The 17,226-nt window shown below is 47.4% G+C and overlaps 1 protein-coding gene across 3 annotated transcripts in view; it reads left to right on the top strand.

The window, feature by feature from the left end:
• The first annotated feature begins 1,501 nt into the window (after positions 1–1,501).
• The window catches only part of IRS2 (insulin receptor substrate 2), a 34,802-nt gene continuing 19,077 nt past the window's right edge, over positions 1,502–17,226 (top strand). For 2 of the 3 annotated variants that reach the window (XM_050947604.1, XM_050947622.1), the window contains exon 1: positions 1,502–5,113. In XM_050947604.1, the coding sequence (XP_050803561.1) occupies positions 1,747–5,113 (3,367 nt within the window). In that variant the 5' untranslated portion in view covers positions 1,502–1,746. Of the gene's footprint in view, positions 5,114–6,147; positions 9,045–17,226 lie in introns of those variants that run through there. The other variant, XM_050947613.1, reaches the window with a different exon arrangement.

The raw sequence follows: 17,226 nt of genomic DNA on the forward strand, positions 1-17,226 counted from the left end.
CCAGCTGCCCACCCGGCTACTCCCTGGAGACTCCGTTACTTTGCGTGGGGCTTGCGGGGCGAGCCAAGAGCAAATGCCCGAGAGGGGGAGGAGGTCTGGGCGCTGTTATACGGGTTCAGGGGAGCTAGAGGAGGCGTGTGGCTGGACAGGGAATGTCTAGTGATTTCGGGGAGGCGGCTCTGGCTCCTGGGAGGGGAGAAGGCGGGGGTGGGAGACCCAGCCACTGCACTGTGAGTATGAGTAGGGGAGTACTCCCTGGGGGACTAGGCACTCTCCAGAGTGGAGGGATCGGGGGGACCAGGCCAGTTCTGATGTGGCCGTCACAGAAGGGTGTATGCGGCATGCCTAGAAGGCAGGGATGGGATTGGGGGGGGGGGGAGATGTGTGGCTGGGGACACAGAGGGACCAAGCCCGCTGGCAGGGTTGCGTGGCGCTGGAGAAGCACGCTAGGACGGCAAACTTTGGTGTGTGCAGTGGGAAGGGAGACAAACACAGGGAAGCTCTGTTGCCTGGGGGATACAGGGGAGGACCAGGCAAGGCAACGGAGCTTTATTGCCATGACAAGCTACACAAGCGTTACCAAAGCATGAAAGCTACATTCCTCTGGCCAGGGCAGGACTTGTACTGCCTGGGCTTTGAGCCCACGTCCATTAGCATTAGCCGGGGTCAGGCTTGACGTGGGGCGGCAGGTTTGGTGATGGAGGCACACAAAAGATGGCTGGTTAGATGCGGGGATGGCCAGCTCCGGCACCTCTCGCCTTTGGCCCACGCTGCAGCGTCTTGCTTTTGAGGAAAACTGTCCCTCGTTCTCGATCGCTGGCGGAAAGCTTCCCCTCATCGGTGTCAGCCCTGGAGTAGTAAACACCGACCCGGCTCAGCTTCCTCCGTCACACAGGCGGGTCCCTATGGCCCCCTCTCCTTTTTTTTTTTTTTTTTAAATTTCCACCTTTACTGTACGGTCACTGATTCTGCACCGGGTGCGAAGCTGCTGGAGCCTGCCCCGTTTCCCGGCCGAGGGGCCCTGCTAACATGCTCATTCAGTGACAGCGGGCTCTGCAGCCCCGCGACCAGCTCGCGTGTCTGTCTGGGCTTCACGCTCGCTTGGCGTTTTAGGCAAGCTCCCGCGTGCCTCTGTGCGGGGCGGGGGTGAGGGGAGCGGGGCAGACGAGAGCTGGCGTGCGTAGAAGGAGGGAGGGTGTGTGGGGGAAGAAACAGAGGGAGAGAGAAGAGGGCAGAGACGCGCGAACAACCCAATAACAACCCGCCTCCCTTGACTCGGCCTCCTCCCACCATCCCCATTGGTGCACGGCGCTATCCTTTCCCCGGCGCGGCACCCAATGCCGTAGGAAGCTGGCGGCGGATTGATGGCCTCGCCCACCTTTGCTCTGGCTTTCCCCTGCCCCCCCGTCTCGGTGTGTGAGCGTTTCGGTAACTCAGCGGGTCACGTGTTGTTTTGCTCTTTAGTTCAGCCCTTGGTGCGCAATGTGTTACTTACCGTGAAACTGTTACCGAGACAGGCAGCAGCGCCCAGCTCCGAGGCTCCGGAGAGCAGCAGCGCCCAGGATCTAGAAGGACCTCGGGCAGCAGCAAGCCCAGACTGCACGGAGCAGCCAGGTCGGCAACAGCACCATCACCACCGCGCTGTATAGAGGAGCCAGGGTCACAGCGGCGCCGGAGACCAGGAGAATAAGCCCCCACCCAAGGGCGCTAAGAACTCAGCCCCCTGTCCCGCGCTCTGGGCTGGGGATGGCGAGCCCCACGCTGCTGGGGCTGCTGCCCCCCCTGCACTCCCCTCCTGGTCCTAACCTCAACAACAACAACAACCATCAGAGCGTGAGGAAATGCGGCTACCTGCGCAAGCAGAAGCACGGGCACAAGCGCTTCTTCGTGCTCAGGGGACCCGGCGGCAGCGGGGAGGAGCAGCCGGGGGCGGGCGGCGCCCGGCTGGAGTACTACGAGAACGAGAAGAAATGGAAGAACAAGTCGGGGGCTCCCAAGCGGGTGATCGCGCTGGACTCCTGCCTCAACATCAACAAGCGAGCGGACGCCAAGCACAAGTACCTGATCGCCCTCTACACCAAGGACGAGTACTTCGCCGTGGCGGCCGAGAACGAGCAGGAGCAGGAGGGCTGGTACCGGGCCCTCACCGACCTGCTCAACGAGGGCAAAGCCGCCTGCCAGGGTTCCCCGCTCCGCCACCTCTCCTCGCCCTTCTCCTCCTGCAGTGCCGCCGCCTCCTCCCTGGCCGGCGGCTGCGAGGACCTCAACTACGGGCTGCTCGCCCCGGCCAGCGCTGCCTACCGGGAGGTCTGGCAGGTGACGCTGAAGCCCAAGGGCCTGGGGCAGAGTAAGAACCTGACCGGAGTGCACCGGCTCTGCCTCTCCGCTCGCACCATCGGCTTCGTGCGCCTCAACTGCGAGCTGCCCTCGGTCACGCTGCAGCTGATGAACATCCGCCGCTGCGGCCACTCCGACAGCTTCTTCTTCATGGAGGTGGGGCGGTCGGCGGCCACCGGGCCCGGCGAGCTCTGGATGCAGGCGGACGACTCGGTGGTGGCGCAGAACATCCACGAGACCATCCTGGGGGCCATGAAGGCGCTGAAGGAGCTGTCCGAGTTTCGGCCCCGCAGCAAGAGCCAGTCCTCCTCGTCCTCCTCCTCCGGGGGCGCCGGCGGCCCCGGAGCCTCGTCCACCCACCCCATCACCGTGCCCGGCCGCCGGCACCACCACATGGTCAACCTGCCGCCCAGCCAGACCGGCCTGCTGCGCCGCTCCCGCACAGACAGCCTGGCGGCCGGGGCCAGCGCCAGCGCCGGCACCAAGGGCACCCCGGGCCGGGTGCGGACGGCCAGCGAAGGGGATGGCTGCAGAGCGGGCTCGGTCGCCGGCAGCCCCATGAGCCCCGGCCCGGTGCGGACTCCCTTGAGCCGCTCGCACACTCTCAGTAGCGGCGGCAAGGCGGGGGGGAAGCTGGGGCCGGTGCCCCCCGGGGGCGGCCTGCAGAATAGTCGCTCCATGTCTATGCCCGTGTCTCACTCGCCCCCTGCCGCCACCAGCCCGATCAGCCTCTCCTCCAGCAGCGGGCTCGGCTCCGAGCCCCCCCACCCGCAGCGCCCGTCCAGCGGCAGCGCCTCCGTATCGGGCTCCCCCAGCGACCCGGGCTTCATGTCCTTCGACGAATATGGCTCCAGCCCGGGCGGCGACCTGCGGCCCTTCTCCTCCACCGCCAGCAACCGCAGCAACACGCCCGAGTCCATCGCCGAGACCCCCCCGGTGCGGGACCCCGGGAGCGGCACGGACCTGTACGGCTACATGGCCATGGAGCGGCCCCAGAGCGGCCGGCTCTGCTACCGGCCCTGCCCGGACTTGGCGGGGGACAAGGGCCCCAGGAAGCGGACTTACTCGCTGACCACGCCGTGCCGCCAGCGGCCCGCCCCCCCGCAGGTCTCCTCCGCCTCCCTGGACGAGTACACCCTCATGCGGGCCACCTTCGCCGGCAGCTCCGCCCGCCTCTTCCCCGCGGCCTCCCCCAAAGTGACCTACACCCCCTACCCCGAGGACTACGGGGACATCGAGATCGGCTCCCACCGCAGCTCCGGCAGCAGCAGCAGCAACCTGGGGCCGCCGGCAGGGGGCGGCGGAGGAGGGGACGACGGCTACATGCCCATGACGCCCGGGGTGGCCGCGGCTTTGGGGCCGGGCGGCCGGAGCGGCGATGACTACATGCCCATGAGCCCGACCAGCGTGTCCGCCCCCAAGCAGATCCTGCAGCCCCGGGCCGGGGCGGGCGGCGGCTACAAGACCAGCTCCCCCGGGGAGAGCTCCCCGGACGACAGCGGCTACATGCGGATGTGGGGCGGCTCCCGGCTGTCGGTGGAGAGCTCGGACGGGAGGCTGAGCGGCGGCGACTCCAGCAACATGTCCCCGCACGGGCCGCCCGCCGCCTCGCTCACCCCGCCCGACTTCTTCTTCGCCCCGGCTCAGGGCGCTGGAGACCCGCCGAAGGCCACCTACGCCTGCAGCTCCCTGCCCCGCTCCTGCCCCAGCGAGGAGCCGGCCAAGGACAGTGACCAGTACGTGTTCATGAGCTCCCCGGGCAGGCTGCTCCCGGAGGAGCCGGCCTGCCGCCTGCGCCCCGCCGCCCCCTCCAGCCACACGGTGCCTTCCCCGCTGCGGCACAGCCGGACCGAGAGCTTCCTGGGCCCGCGGGCGGTGCGGCCCTGCCGCCTGGCCCTGGACACCCTGCGGACGCTGCTGCCCAGCATGCACGAGCAGCCCCTGCCGCCCGAGCCCCAGAGCCCCGGCGAGTACATCAACATCGACTTCGGGGAGGCGGCGGCCGCCGGCAGCCTGGCCTCCTCGCTGGGCTCGGGCGCCGGGCGGCGGCGCTCCCCCCTCTCCGACTACATGAACCTGGACTTGGGCTCGCAGGCGGGCCCGGTGCCGGTGGGCTCCCGGGAGGCGCTGTCCCCGGCGTCCTGCGCCAGCCGCGGCCGGCCCGACGGGCTCTACCTGCAGGCGGCGGTGGGGGTGGCCTGCCTGTCCAGCCCGCCCGACGGGGGGGATTACACCGAGATGACCTTCGGCCTGGCCGCCACCCCGCCCCAGCCGATCGCCCAGAAGCCAGAAAGTGCCCGGGTCACCAGCCCCACCGCCGGGGTGAAGAGACTCACCCTGGCCGGGGTGGAGGCTTTCATCCTCTCCAGCCCGCCCCCGGACCCCAACCGCGGGGCCAAGGTCATCCGGGCAGATCCCCAGGGGCGCCGGCGGCACAGCTCGGAGACCTTCTCCTCCACCACCACAGTGACCCCCGTGTCTCCTTCCTTTGCACATAACCCCAAACGGCACAACTCGGCCTCGGTGGAGAACGTGTCCCTCAGGAAAAGCGAAGGCCTGGAGGAGGAGCAGGGCAGCAGCCCCATGTGCCGGGAGACCTCCGCCGGCTTCCAGAACGGCCTCAACTACATCGCCATAGACGTGGTGGATGGGAGCCTGGCGAACTGTGACAAAGGCAGGCACGCCATGAATGGGGACATCAGTGGAATGGAGACCAGCGCCTATGCCAGCATAGATTTCCTAGCCCATAACCTGAAAGAAGCAACTGCTGTGAAAGGTGGGTAGTAGGTCACTCTCCCAATTTGCTGCTATTTGTATTTCTGGGGGATGTTGCCCTATGGGGAGGGAGATGGTTTATCTTCTCTTTCTCAGCTTTGTAAACTTTCCAAATAAAATATCTATATACAAGGAAACACTTAAATGTTGAGTGCTTCCTCTTCACAGGAACCCAAACCAGTGAGTACACAGTTCTATATTTTGGACATGCTACAGAAGTGCAGTTATAGAAGATTTTTCGAAGTATTTGCTTAAGAGTTTATAAAGCTTGAGTTAAAACACAGTGAGGGAGCACATCAGACTACTAACAGATCCTTGGTCCTCTATCTGAAAGAGTCAAAACAGAACAACCTCGGAAGGATTATTCTGAATTTTTTTGACCTGTTGTGAAAGTATGAGCATAAATCTGCAGTGAGCATGTGAAAACATTGATCTTTTCAGGAGTCACTGCATGTTTGAGGGTTACATATTGTTTTGCAAATTTTGTTTAAAGGCCTACCCAAGAGTGATGTGTAACTACATTGTAGCTGCCAGTTGAATCACAGTCTCAGTGGCCAGTTGGTTGGTTTGCTTTTTAAATGGATTGCAAATGCAGGCTGCTTGAAGACAAAAACAACCCTAAATAATTTAAAGCTTAATTTGAGAGAGAATTTCTGTTTTAATCATGTAGCTGTTCCTTTCCAAAGGGTGCTACTTGTGCGTCTTAGCAAGAGGGAAAGTCTGTATTATAATTGGGGAGGCCAGGAACAGACAATATGTGAAGGATTACAAGTTCATGACTGAGACACTACAGGAATCCTCTTTGCTATTACACTAGAGCATTTTTAACCTGTAATATGTGTTTATCGGTCTAGGGAGCTGAAATGACAAAGGTTTTACTTCCATGTTTATAGTTTTCATACAGATAATCAGTCTTCATAAAGATAATCAGTTTTAAGTAAAAAGTAGCCATTTCTGACAGCCACTTGTAGAGGTTTTTGTTCCATTTGTTATTGGCTTGTTGATTTTGAAGAAGAAAATGTTCTTTTTTTATAGGAAGTGCAGAAAGATGGAAGAGATGAAAGTGGAGAAAGCTTTGAACCTAATTGAGAGGATTGTTGACTGAAATATCAGAATTTTTACAAGATGAACACACTGAATGGGAGAGTTAAGGACAGAAACAGACTTGTCAGTTATCTGTAGTTTTGCTTAGGCTGGTGCCAGGATTTACATGGTTTGGGATAAATCAGTGTGAATGCTACAATTATTGGTTCCATTGCCTTATATAAAGAATGTTTGGCTGTGGCATGTACATTGGAATTATATTCCAGTAAAATCATGAGTTCTCTTGTATTTAATTGTAAATTGAGTTTAACAAGATTTTAGTTTTGCTTGGCCCACCTACAGCCCCTAACTGCATAACAAACCCATGTTGGGGAAGCACCACTTCTACAGTATCCTCCAAACTGCTGACCCTAAGGGGAACTCTGCCTAGGGGGAAAACCTGGACTGGATTAAAATGCTCCCAGCATCCAGATTGGATTAAACTGTGGAAATTCTATTCACTTAGCTAATAAGGGGAAACTGGCACTACATCTCTAATAAAGTTAATAAAACAAATATAGCAAAATGAATTTAGAGAATGGCAAATGGTGGGAACTACTAGTTTAATTCTAGTAGTTATAAAATAATTAACCATTATTCAGATACTTGTTTTATTTTAATATTTTCTTTTGTGTATGGGCTTCCTTTTTCTGTTTCTTATATGCATGTAAATGTGCAGTGAAGATCAATGTCATTGGGTGTTGAGCTAAATGTAGGAGGCACAGCTGATGACTATTTCTGCCATTCTGTTTCCCACACCTGTGTGCTTGTTGAATATAATTACACTCACTCTATTCAGGAAGAACTATAGCCGATTTCAGGACAAAGAGATAGGAAACACTTTGCATAACTGTTATCAGTATTCCTGGTCATATTTTAAAGTGAATGCTGTATGTTACATGTATTTTTAGTGAAAATAATTTGAACAAAAAGAGCAGTGCGATTAGGAACGTGCAAGAATATTACCTTAGTAATGGAATGCATAAGTACAGTAGTGGGCTTTTGAAGGGAGCTATTAACATTTACAACTCCTGAGCTCTATTTTGGTTTTGTTTACATAAGCACATTGAAGTTTGTTTACAGTACTACTACCTTATTACTACTGCTACTTCTTAAAGATCACCAGTACTATTAGCGGTAGAATTCGAGGTTCTAAGAACTTTAATTTGTAAGATTAACAGGATTTTCATATTTTATGATGAAATACACATACAGAATTAAAGAAATATATGTATTAAGTATACGAGGTACTGTTTAACTCTTGTTTCTTATTTTAAGACAGTGGCAGTACAGAATGATTTGGCTAAATTTTATTGATGATTTTTGATGTTTCTATATACAGTTTACCATGGAGGTAGCCTATATTAGATGTGATGAGAATTGTTTACTTTGCCGTTTGTGCTAATCGTTTACTGAATCACTAAAGCCATTGAGTGGGAACTAGATTTATCCTTTCAAAGCTAAGGAGAAATTAACAGTTTTGTTGGAGCAATTTAAAAACTGCTATGTATGCTTCTTTAGAAAGAAGTAAGGTGAAGAGCTCTTGTAAAAAATCTGTTTAAAAAAATGTATCTTGTGTCAAAACAAAAAAATCCCCACACGAACAAACAAACTCAAAAAAACCCAACTACTTGGTTTATCAGGAAATGTAATATTTCAGTGTAAAATCATAGTTCAAATACTTTCCCATATCTATAGATATATCTTATTATGTAGGTAAATACTGTGTTTGAGTTTTTGTGCCTTTAACAAAGAAAATTAATCATGTGACTTTAAAAATAAAGATGCATTGGTTTTCATCAGTAACTTGCCTGTCTGCTTTAAAGAATAGTGTGTTTTTGGAATTTTGAGCCAGTATCATTCTGTTACAATGAGAACAAGCTAACACCACCAAACTAGTTTCAAACAGAAAAATAAAAAGGTTATTCAGAATTTATCAGTTAACATAGTTCTGCTTCACTCTGAAAGCATGCAGACCTGTGAGTCTAACAAGTACTTGCCTTCTTCTGAAATATAAATAAAATAGTGCTTTTACTAGACAGCTGGAAACTCTTGTTGCACACTGATTTATTAGTTAGCATTCAACTTTCTAAGTATGAAATAACAGCCCTTTCGCAAAAGAACATTAGTTCATACAAAATTATGTATTTTCTTGCTTATGTAAACATTTTCACCCAGTTCCTCTTTTGGTGTAAATTGTTTATTGCATTGGAGCTGTGCTAAATTACACCAACTGAGGATCTGACCTTTGGGTAAAACCTTGGCTCCATTGAGGTCACTAGTAATTTTGGCTTTAATAGGGTCAGGATTTCACCCTGTGATGTTTTTTATCCTGAAATCCTTACACAAAATTCCCATTAAGTTCAGTAGTAATTGTGCTTGAAATTAAGGTATTACAATTGAGGCCATTATCTTTGTTTTTTTTCCCAAAAGCAACATGTGCTGTTTTAAGTTTTCCAAAGTGTGACAGCAAATACGTGTGATAGTGCACCTACCTGTTGAGGTCTGTTGGCTCCCCCCCATTTTACTTCCTCTTGATTTATTAAAAAAGGGTCTTCAATTATAACCTGTAATGCATCGGTTTTAAATGATCATAAAGTAAGATAGTGGTCTTTGAGAATAGGTAAAATGCTGTCTCACTAGCTTATAATTCTTGTAAGGATTTTATGAATATACTTAAACAGTACAAACGTCATAATCTAGAGAAAATTCTCACATTGTTAAAACTGAAACTCTGATTTACTTTTCCTTTGTGTTCAGTTTGGACAATAAAACTAGAGAAGTCAGTTTCACTTTTTGGTTCTTATATACTGATTGCCACAATATTTGGCTTAGAAACTGCAGGGAAATGTTTTAATTGCCTGTATTAAAAAAAATCTTTTAATCAAACTGTCTTGTTAATTTTATGAAAAAATTCAAATACAGCTTTGTACGTCTTTTTTAAAAGCCTAATTTTTTTTTTAGTATAAATTAGTACTAAATGTAATATTTGCTCTTATTGATCTAGTGCCATGCAGTGGGTTATATACCTCAGAATTAATTGATTCCAGAACTGGCTTACCTCTTATATCTGATATGGCTGTGATTATAAATTACTTTGCAGTTAAAAGTTAAGAGTTCCAGTTTCACCTTAGATGCTTGTTTGTAAATGTGCTACTGCTTTTTCAGATTGCATTCTTCTAGTAGAGGTAAAATGAAATGATTAGGTATCAAATCTGGCAGCATAACCTATAAAATACAAACTGCAAACTATACATTTTATAAAATTAAATGAAAACTTTTCCTTTTTTGAAAATTTCATTTTCAGTTTTTATTATGTGGATGTCAGATTTTTAAAAATGAGATAAAACACCAAAACCCATAAATGTATTTGGCTTTTATTTCTTATTATAGTTTAAATTATATTTAGTTGCACTAAACATTTGAAGATTGTCATGGTTACTTTGAATCATTTAAGATACTTAGTTATAGACTAAGTTGAACGGTGGGTTTGTTCTAAAGTAAACCACTGTAGTCATTGCTCAAGGCAGAGGAAATGCTTAGGTTGATTGTTTCTGATAATTTGATTTCTTTCAAGATAGCTGCAGAGACTAACATTCACTTGTGTTGTAAGTAAAATACATAAAGAAATGTATGACCAGAAAGAGTATTAGGACATATTTTGTATGCATTCCCCCTCCATCCCCCTGCTACAAGGAGGAAATAATGTTGGATCCTTTGTGCTGGTTTTACCATTTTTAAAAAATTTCATTATATTGAAATACTGAAGCTTGTTTAAAAGTTGAAACATGGCATGCGTACACTGTATTCAATTTAAGTAATGGATCTCCTCCCCCATTAGGAAGTTTAAAGTATTGTATATACAATCCAGGTATTTTCAGTTTAAGCCAGATCTTCTCAAAAGCAGCAGGAGCACTTAACAAAATGTCTGTCTTTTCCATCTAGCAAACAAATCCTATAGAAATGTTTAACTGCTTTGAATTTTTTAAAGACCATCATGTGGTGTAACGTATGTCTGTGCATATACATTCTTCACTTATGGGCTGTATTTGTGTCCATGAGTGCATCTATTTTGTGTTTTTGAAATTGTGAAGTCAGCATTTTGCTGATAGTTGGTAGATTTTTCACTATATTAGCAAAGTACATAAAATAAGCCATCTAAAACAAATAGACAAAATTTATCTAATAGACTTTTCTATGTAGATTCATTTAATATTTAGTTGTAATTCTTGTAATTCCTCATAGAATTCAAGAGTTCATTTTCAAGCAAATGCTATCGCTGGGTCTGATTCTATGCTCATTGAAGTCCGTAGCATTCACTGATTTCAGCAGTGCAGTATCAAGCTCTAGGTTCTCATTTTGGTACCCACCACCCTGGTATCTGAACGCTTATTTTTCTAAGTGTCACATTGCTTCTCTGAATTTAAAAAAATATAGCTATTTTATTTTTTTATAACTGCTTCTCTGTATGTGTTTTGTAAGGAGGTCATCAGGGGCAGACTCGCACTAGTAAACCCAAATTCACGTGAGTAGTAGTCTTGCTGACCATGTAGCCCTTACTAAAGCAAAATTCTTAATGAATTTAGTGTCACTTTTTTTGGTGTGAGCAAGAGTTGCAGATTTAAGTTCTAAAGGCCTGATCTAAAGCTCACTGAAATAAATAGAAATTCCCCCTCTCCCTCAGTTCTTTATTGGGTCTGCATAAGGATAAAATACTTAATTGATTGGTAAACTGATAGCATGTATAGCGACTTACTTTTTAGTTTTACTAAAAGGTAGACATGCATCCTGCCCCTAATGTGTAGACAGCTAGACACTGGTGCTTAGCATGTTGGTGGATAGTTTCTAATCAATATGCATGATTATGTGGAGACTAATCTGCTAAGTTGCATATTTATTCATGTACATGCAAATGTGTTTCTGTTGGTACTGTAGATGAAAAGCTACTGCTAAAAATAGCTTGATTTAATCAAAAGTGGATGTTTGTTTTAAACTTGAATCTAATGTGCAACAATCTGGTTGGAAATACCTTTAAAGAAATACAGTCAAAGTTTATCCTGTTCCTTCCCCCCCCCCCATCAGTTTGTACAGTCCATATAATTTTCTCCAAAACAAATATTTAAAATTTTTCTAGCAAAATGGCAGTAGTCCTGTGCTATGTGGAAATGTACAAAAAATGCCAGTGTTTGAATGCAGTGAAGGGTAAATGCATTTTAAGGATCAATAGCTTCCATTCTTGTATGTGGTGTGGTGTTGTGGCCCTGTTGGTCCTAGGGTTATAGAGAAACAAGGTGGGTGAGGTAATATATTTTATTGGACCAACTTCTGTTGGTGAGAGAGACAAACTTCCGAGATGAGCTCTGTGTAAGCTTGAAAACTCATCTCTGTCACCAACAGAAATTGGTCCAATAAAAGATATTGCCTCTCACACCTTGCCTTTCTTTTAAGGAAGCAGATTGTGATTTCAAGGTTTTGAGTGGGGAAATACTTTTCAAATGGATATAAATACCTCTGTGAATTTTAAAAAACTATTGATAAATTTTCTTTTTGAGTTACAGATCTTGCACTAGTATGTTTTGGTTGGAATTCCAAGCTTTCATTTTTATTTATTTGTATTACAGTAGTGTCTGGACTAAAGTCTCCAACTGAGATCAGATACTGTACATACATATCCAAAAAATTCCTACTCCAACGTGCGTACAATCAAACCAACTAGACTGACAAAGTGTGGGGGAAAGGTTTTGGTGAAGTATTAGTACTCTTCCCACATCATGGCTAATTTCAGTAACATTCCTAAGAAATAAGCCATTAACTCAGTTGTAGATAAACTCATTATGTAGCTGACACTTAAATTTGCCTGTGCATAGGTAATTAACAGTTCAGTCATTGGAGCTATAGTATCGTTACAGGAGTTCATAATTTAACAAGCTCTACAGTTTTAAAAAAAGTAGCTTGTGTGTATATGTGGGAGGTACATACAGTTGTACAATAAACACAGAATAGCTGTCCCATATAAGTAACCCATAAGTGAAACAGCATATTGAAATAGTTAAACAGACGAAGAAAAACCCATATGACATCTACACTGCAAAATACCCAGTAATGTAATAGCTTGATTCCACAGATTAGGAGTGAGTCAGTGTTTTGTTTACATTATTTGTCAGTCTCTTCAGCATCCTAGAAGAGAATACTTCCTTCCTGGCAGATGGTAGCCTCAGGGCCATGCACCTGCTATTACAAGCAGTATGCTGTAGTAACCTACCCCAGCCTCACTGTTGACAATGGGTTGTTAGCCCACTGTTAGCTCACAGCCTAAATAGAATAGGGAACATATTTGTCCTTCAACAAGGGACTGAAATATCTTAGGAAAGACAATAGATATGGTACACAAAGAATTGTACTACAGTCTAAAGTATCTTTCTTTTAGAAGCAGTGTGTAGTGAGCCACTTTAAGACAAATTATGACTGAAGATCATGAACTGTGTCATCAGGGAGAGGATTTTCTGTTCTCTCATCCAACAGAGTGATAGCCCATGTTGGATTTAATACCTCTATCTAGGCAGTCAGAACACTCTCATAACTTAGCTAAATGTGCCTTAACAATGCATCCGTCTGTAACCTGTATTACCTCACTCACCTTGTCTCTCTAGTAATCTGTAGTGGAATTCTTTTCGAGAGGAATTGGTTTTCCATGTGGAATTCTCTGACTTGTGGCTGTGAGAAGGCTGAAATAGTTACGCACAGTCCGCTCTGATCCTGTTATACAGATGTATGAAAGGTGTACTAAAAAGTAAGAATGTCTGTTTCATTATACTTTAATGCTGTATTTGTGGCTGCAGAATACAGTAGAATCTCTAAGTCTTTTGAGTAGCAACACCATCTGTTACAACCATGTCATTGGGGCCATCTTCTGTTAATTTGACTGTCATTAATTTCTCTTATGCATTAAAGTTTTTTGTTTTGAAGATGGAGGATATCTTTCGTTTTAGTGGAAGGCTTTCCAAAGGAGAGGGTGTCCTTTAAGTAGGCCAGGATATTCATGCTAAATTTAAAAACTATCCAGATATTACCCTGAGTTTGTATAGTGTTAAACAGGACTATTTGACACACAGATTAGACATTATTGAGCAGCTTGTTCTTTGTTAGAAGAGGTTAGAAATGGAGGCTTTAATATAATGCCAATATAGCAAACTTGCTGATATGAGAAACAGCAGACATCTCTGAGAAACAGTAGACCATAATGGCAAATTTTCCATTTTGTACAACTTTGTCAAGTGATGTTTTAACAATATTTATGTGATTAAATGCTATGGTGATGAGTATAGAATATGACATGTTCTGCTTTCACTTTGGTGTTAATTTCTAAGTCTGTTTTAAAGATATAGGCAATCTAACGTTGATCTGCAGTAATACTGTAGGTATGTCTTAAGACAGAAACACATCAATAAGTCATTTCAGTAACAGTTGTAAAATCATGTCAGTGAAAACTGTTAAATTGGATAGAATAAAATTTTAATTAACCTTAGGTTTGCTTCTCTGATTCAGTTCTCCAGGGAGTGTATTATTTTTAAATAATAGCTAATGCAGTCATTCTGTAGAGTTTAACACCTCTTAAAGTTGGTTCTTAAAGGATATATTGTCAAACTATTTAAGGTGAGAATTTAGAGGCCTTTTTTGACAGAAGGTTGTATGCAACCTGATAGGAGTAGATTAAAAAAAAAAAAATCCAGTGAAACGCTTTCTGGGGGCAGTTAAACTTAATTGTCCAATGGAGAAGACACAAACTACTTTTGTGCTATTGCTTGAGTACCAGAAAGTAAGAGTGACTTGGCTTTCGTAGTTCAAGGCAAGTGAAAATGAAAAGTAAGCAAGCATAATAACTTGCCACATGACACTTTTTGTTTAAATAGCAAGAATAAAAACAAAATTGTCTCATGGAAGTATATGATTGATTTATGTGTTTAACAGTGTATTGTGTAATACTTTCATAACAGTATTGGATTTATTCAAACTATTATGTTTTCTGCAGTGCTTGAGTTATGTATCTAAGTAATTCTACAGGAGGGGCAGTGATGTTTTTTCCTAATGCAATCTCTTCTTTCTTGTGACTTGGAACTTTTTCAAAAAGGCCAGTGAGAAGGATTCTTTTTCTTTTTCCTTATGTGATAGTACTAGTAAATATCCATTAAACAGTCCTTTGTGTTTAGACCTTTTGCTGGCCCACATTTCAGGGTAGACTGTTTAAATGGATTAACACTTCTTGTTGTTTGCAGTGTTGTTTTTGTGTTGGTCCCAGGTTAGACAGACAAGGCGGGTGAGGTAATATCTTTTATTGGACTGGCTTCTGTTGATGAAAGAGGCAAGCTTCTTCAAATCTGGGAAAGGTACTCAGGAGTGCGTCACAGCTTAATACAAGGTGAAACAGACTGTTTAGCATAATGACTTAACACGCCTTGCCAGAGACCATTCAAGGTGAAGTGGGCAGTTAACACTTCTGCAGTCCTAGGACAAAGGAGTGTTAGTGGTTACCCGTTGTTGCAGTAAACCATTAATCCAGTGTCTTTATTGAGTCTGTGATTTTTAGTGTATAGCGAAGTTACGAATTTAAGCTTCAAGTTCATCCTCAGAAGGTGTTGTGCAGGTTTCCTTGAGGAAGAGGACTTAAGAGATCAGATATGAAATGGCAGTTTTGTGAAGCATGTTTGCCCATGGGTGATAGGGTGCCTTTGTCTTTTATCATTTGTCTGAGTTCTTGTTTACACTTTAGGCTATGGACTCAAAGTCCTTACACAAGCAGATTTTTTCCACTTATGATGAAAGGAAGGTTTTCCTGCATGAGAAGTATGGGATTGTGCCACAGCAGATGTAGCAAGAAGTGCGTGTCCCTCCATGTCGACGGGAGCAAGAGAGACTCGGTACAGACGACGGAGTTCCAGATCCAGGGCGAGTCTGTCGTTCCCCTGGCAGAAGGACAGGCGTACCAACACCTCGGCACGCCGACTGGTGTCCGCGTCCGGCAGACCCCTGAGGACACCATCTGGGAGATCCTACAGGACGCTGCCAAGATCGACGCATCCCTGCTGGCGCCGTGGCAGAAGATCAACGCCCTCAACACTTTCCTGATCCCCCGCATCACCTTCGTCTTAAGAGGTTCTGCCGTGGCGAAGGTGCCCCTCAACAAGGCAGACAACACCATCTGGCAGCTGGTTAAGCAGTGGCTGTCCCTGCCCCAGAGAGCCAGCAACGAGCTCATATACATTGCCCACAGGCACGGTGGTGCCAACGTCCCCCGCATGGGTGACCTCTGCGACATTGCGGTCGTCACGCACGCCTTCCGCCTCCTGACATGCCCGGACGCCATGGTAAAGAACGTCGCAGTGGCCGCCCTACACACTGTCATCGAGAAGTGAATTGGCAGGCCTCCCTCCGGCCCGGATGTAGCCACTTTCCTGAGCGGCTCCCTGGACGGTGAATTCGCCCGGGATGGGGGCGACATTACTTCGCTGTGGTCCCGTGCCCGCAACGCCACGCGCCGGCTGGGAAAACGACTGGGCTGCCGCTGGATATGGAGCGAGGAACGACAGGAGCTGGGAGTCTTGGTGCCACGGATCAAAACAGAGGGCAACACCATCATCAGCCCCGGAGCCAGAGGCGTGCTGGAGAAGTCACTGAATGCCGCTGTCCACGCGCTCTACGTGGACACCCTGAGGAAAAAACCCGACCAGGGCAAGGCCTTTGAGGTGACCAGCAAGTGGGACTCCAGCAACCACTTTCTCCCCGTGGGCAGTTTCACCCGTTTCGCCGACTGGCTGTTCATACACCGCGCCCACCTGAACTGCGTCCCGCTCAATGGAGCCATCCGCCACGGGAACCGAGACAAGCGCTGCAGGAAGCGTGGGTACGCCCTGGAGACCTTGCCCCATGTCCTGTGCAGCTGCAAGCCCCACGCCAGAGCCTGGCAGCTGCGCCACAACGCCGTCCAGGACCGGCTGGTGAAGGCCATTGCCCCACACCTGGGTGAGGTCGCAGTCAACCACACCATCCCCGACACCGACAGCCTGCTACGCCCGGATATCGTCATCACGGACGAGGAGCGGAAAAAGATCATCCTCGTCGACGTGACGATCCCGTTTGAGAACAGGACCCCAGCCTTCCGTGAAGCCCGAGCCCGTAAACTCGAAAAATATGCCCCCTTGGCGGACACCCTGCGGGCAAAGGGCTACGAGGTTTACACTGATGCCCTGATTGTCGGGGCCCTGGGTGCCTGGGATCCCTGTAATGAATGTGTACTTAGGGCCTGTGGGGTGGGCCGTCGCTATGCACGGCTCATGAGACATTTGATGGTCTCGGACACTATCCGGTGGTCTAGGGACATTTACATAGAGCACATCACCGGCCACCGCCAATACCAAGAGTGAGCTGGCATGGCTCTGTGCACCCATGGGGGGAGGAGGCCTATAAACCCCCCCTACTGAACCATATCCCCTAAGCCCTAAAGCCACCGACCTAGATTCCACCATGCGAGGGTCATCCCGTCCCCATTACCCGGCCCACTTACTTATACCCATGACTGCGTGCAACCCACTGTATGAGCGATGTACCCTCACTGCTTCCCTACTGCTTCTTGATCCCACCCACCATACACCCCGCATTGGGGGACCTTGCAGACTGTATATGTTATGTGCTAACCAATTCCCACATACCAGCGTCCCCCTATACTCTGTATGTTGCCCCCAATGACCAACAACTGACGCTTTGAACTCTTTGTATCATTTTTATTTAAACATTCTCTAATAAACTTTTAAATCCTTATGAAAGGCAGTTATTCAGTTGTATTGTAGTACCATTTTGACTCTTTGTACAACATGCAGTTTTTAAAATGACAAAATTGCTTTATTGGGGATTTCAGAGTAGCAGCCATGTTAGTCTGTATCCTCAAAAAGAACAGGAGTACTTGTGGCACCTTAGAGACTAACAAATTTATTTCAGCATAAGCTTTCGTGGGCTACAGCCCACTTCTTCGGATGCATA

Source organism: Gopherus flavomarginatus, chromosome 1 (assembly GCF_025201925.1).
Source record: "Gopherus flavomarginatus isolate rGopFla2 chromosome 1, rGopFla2.mat.asm, whole genome shotgun sequence".
Taxonomy (NCBI): domain Eukaryota; kingdom Metazoa; phylum Chordata; order Testudines; family Testudinidae; genus Gopherus; species Gopherus flavomarginatus.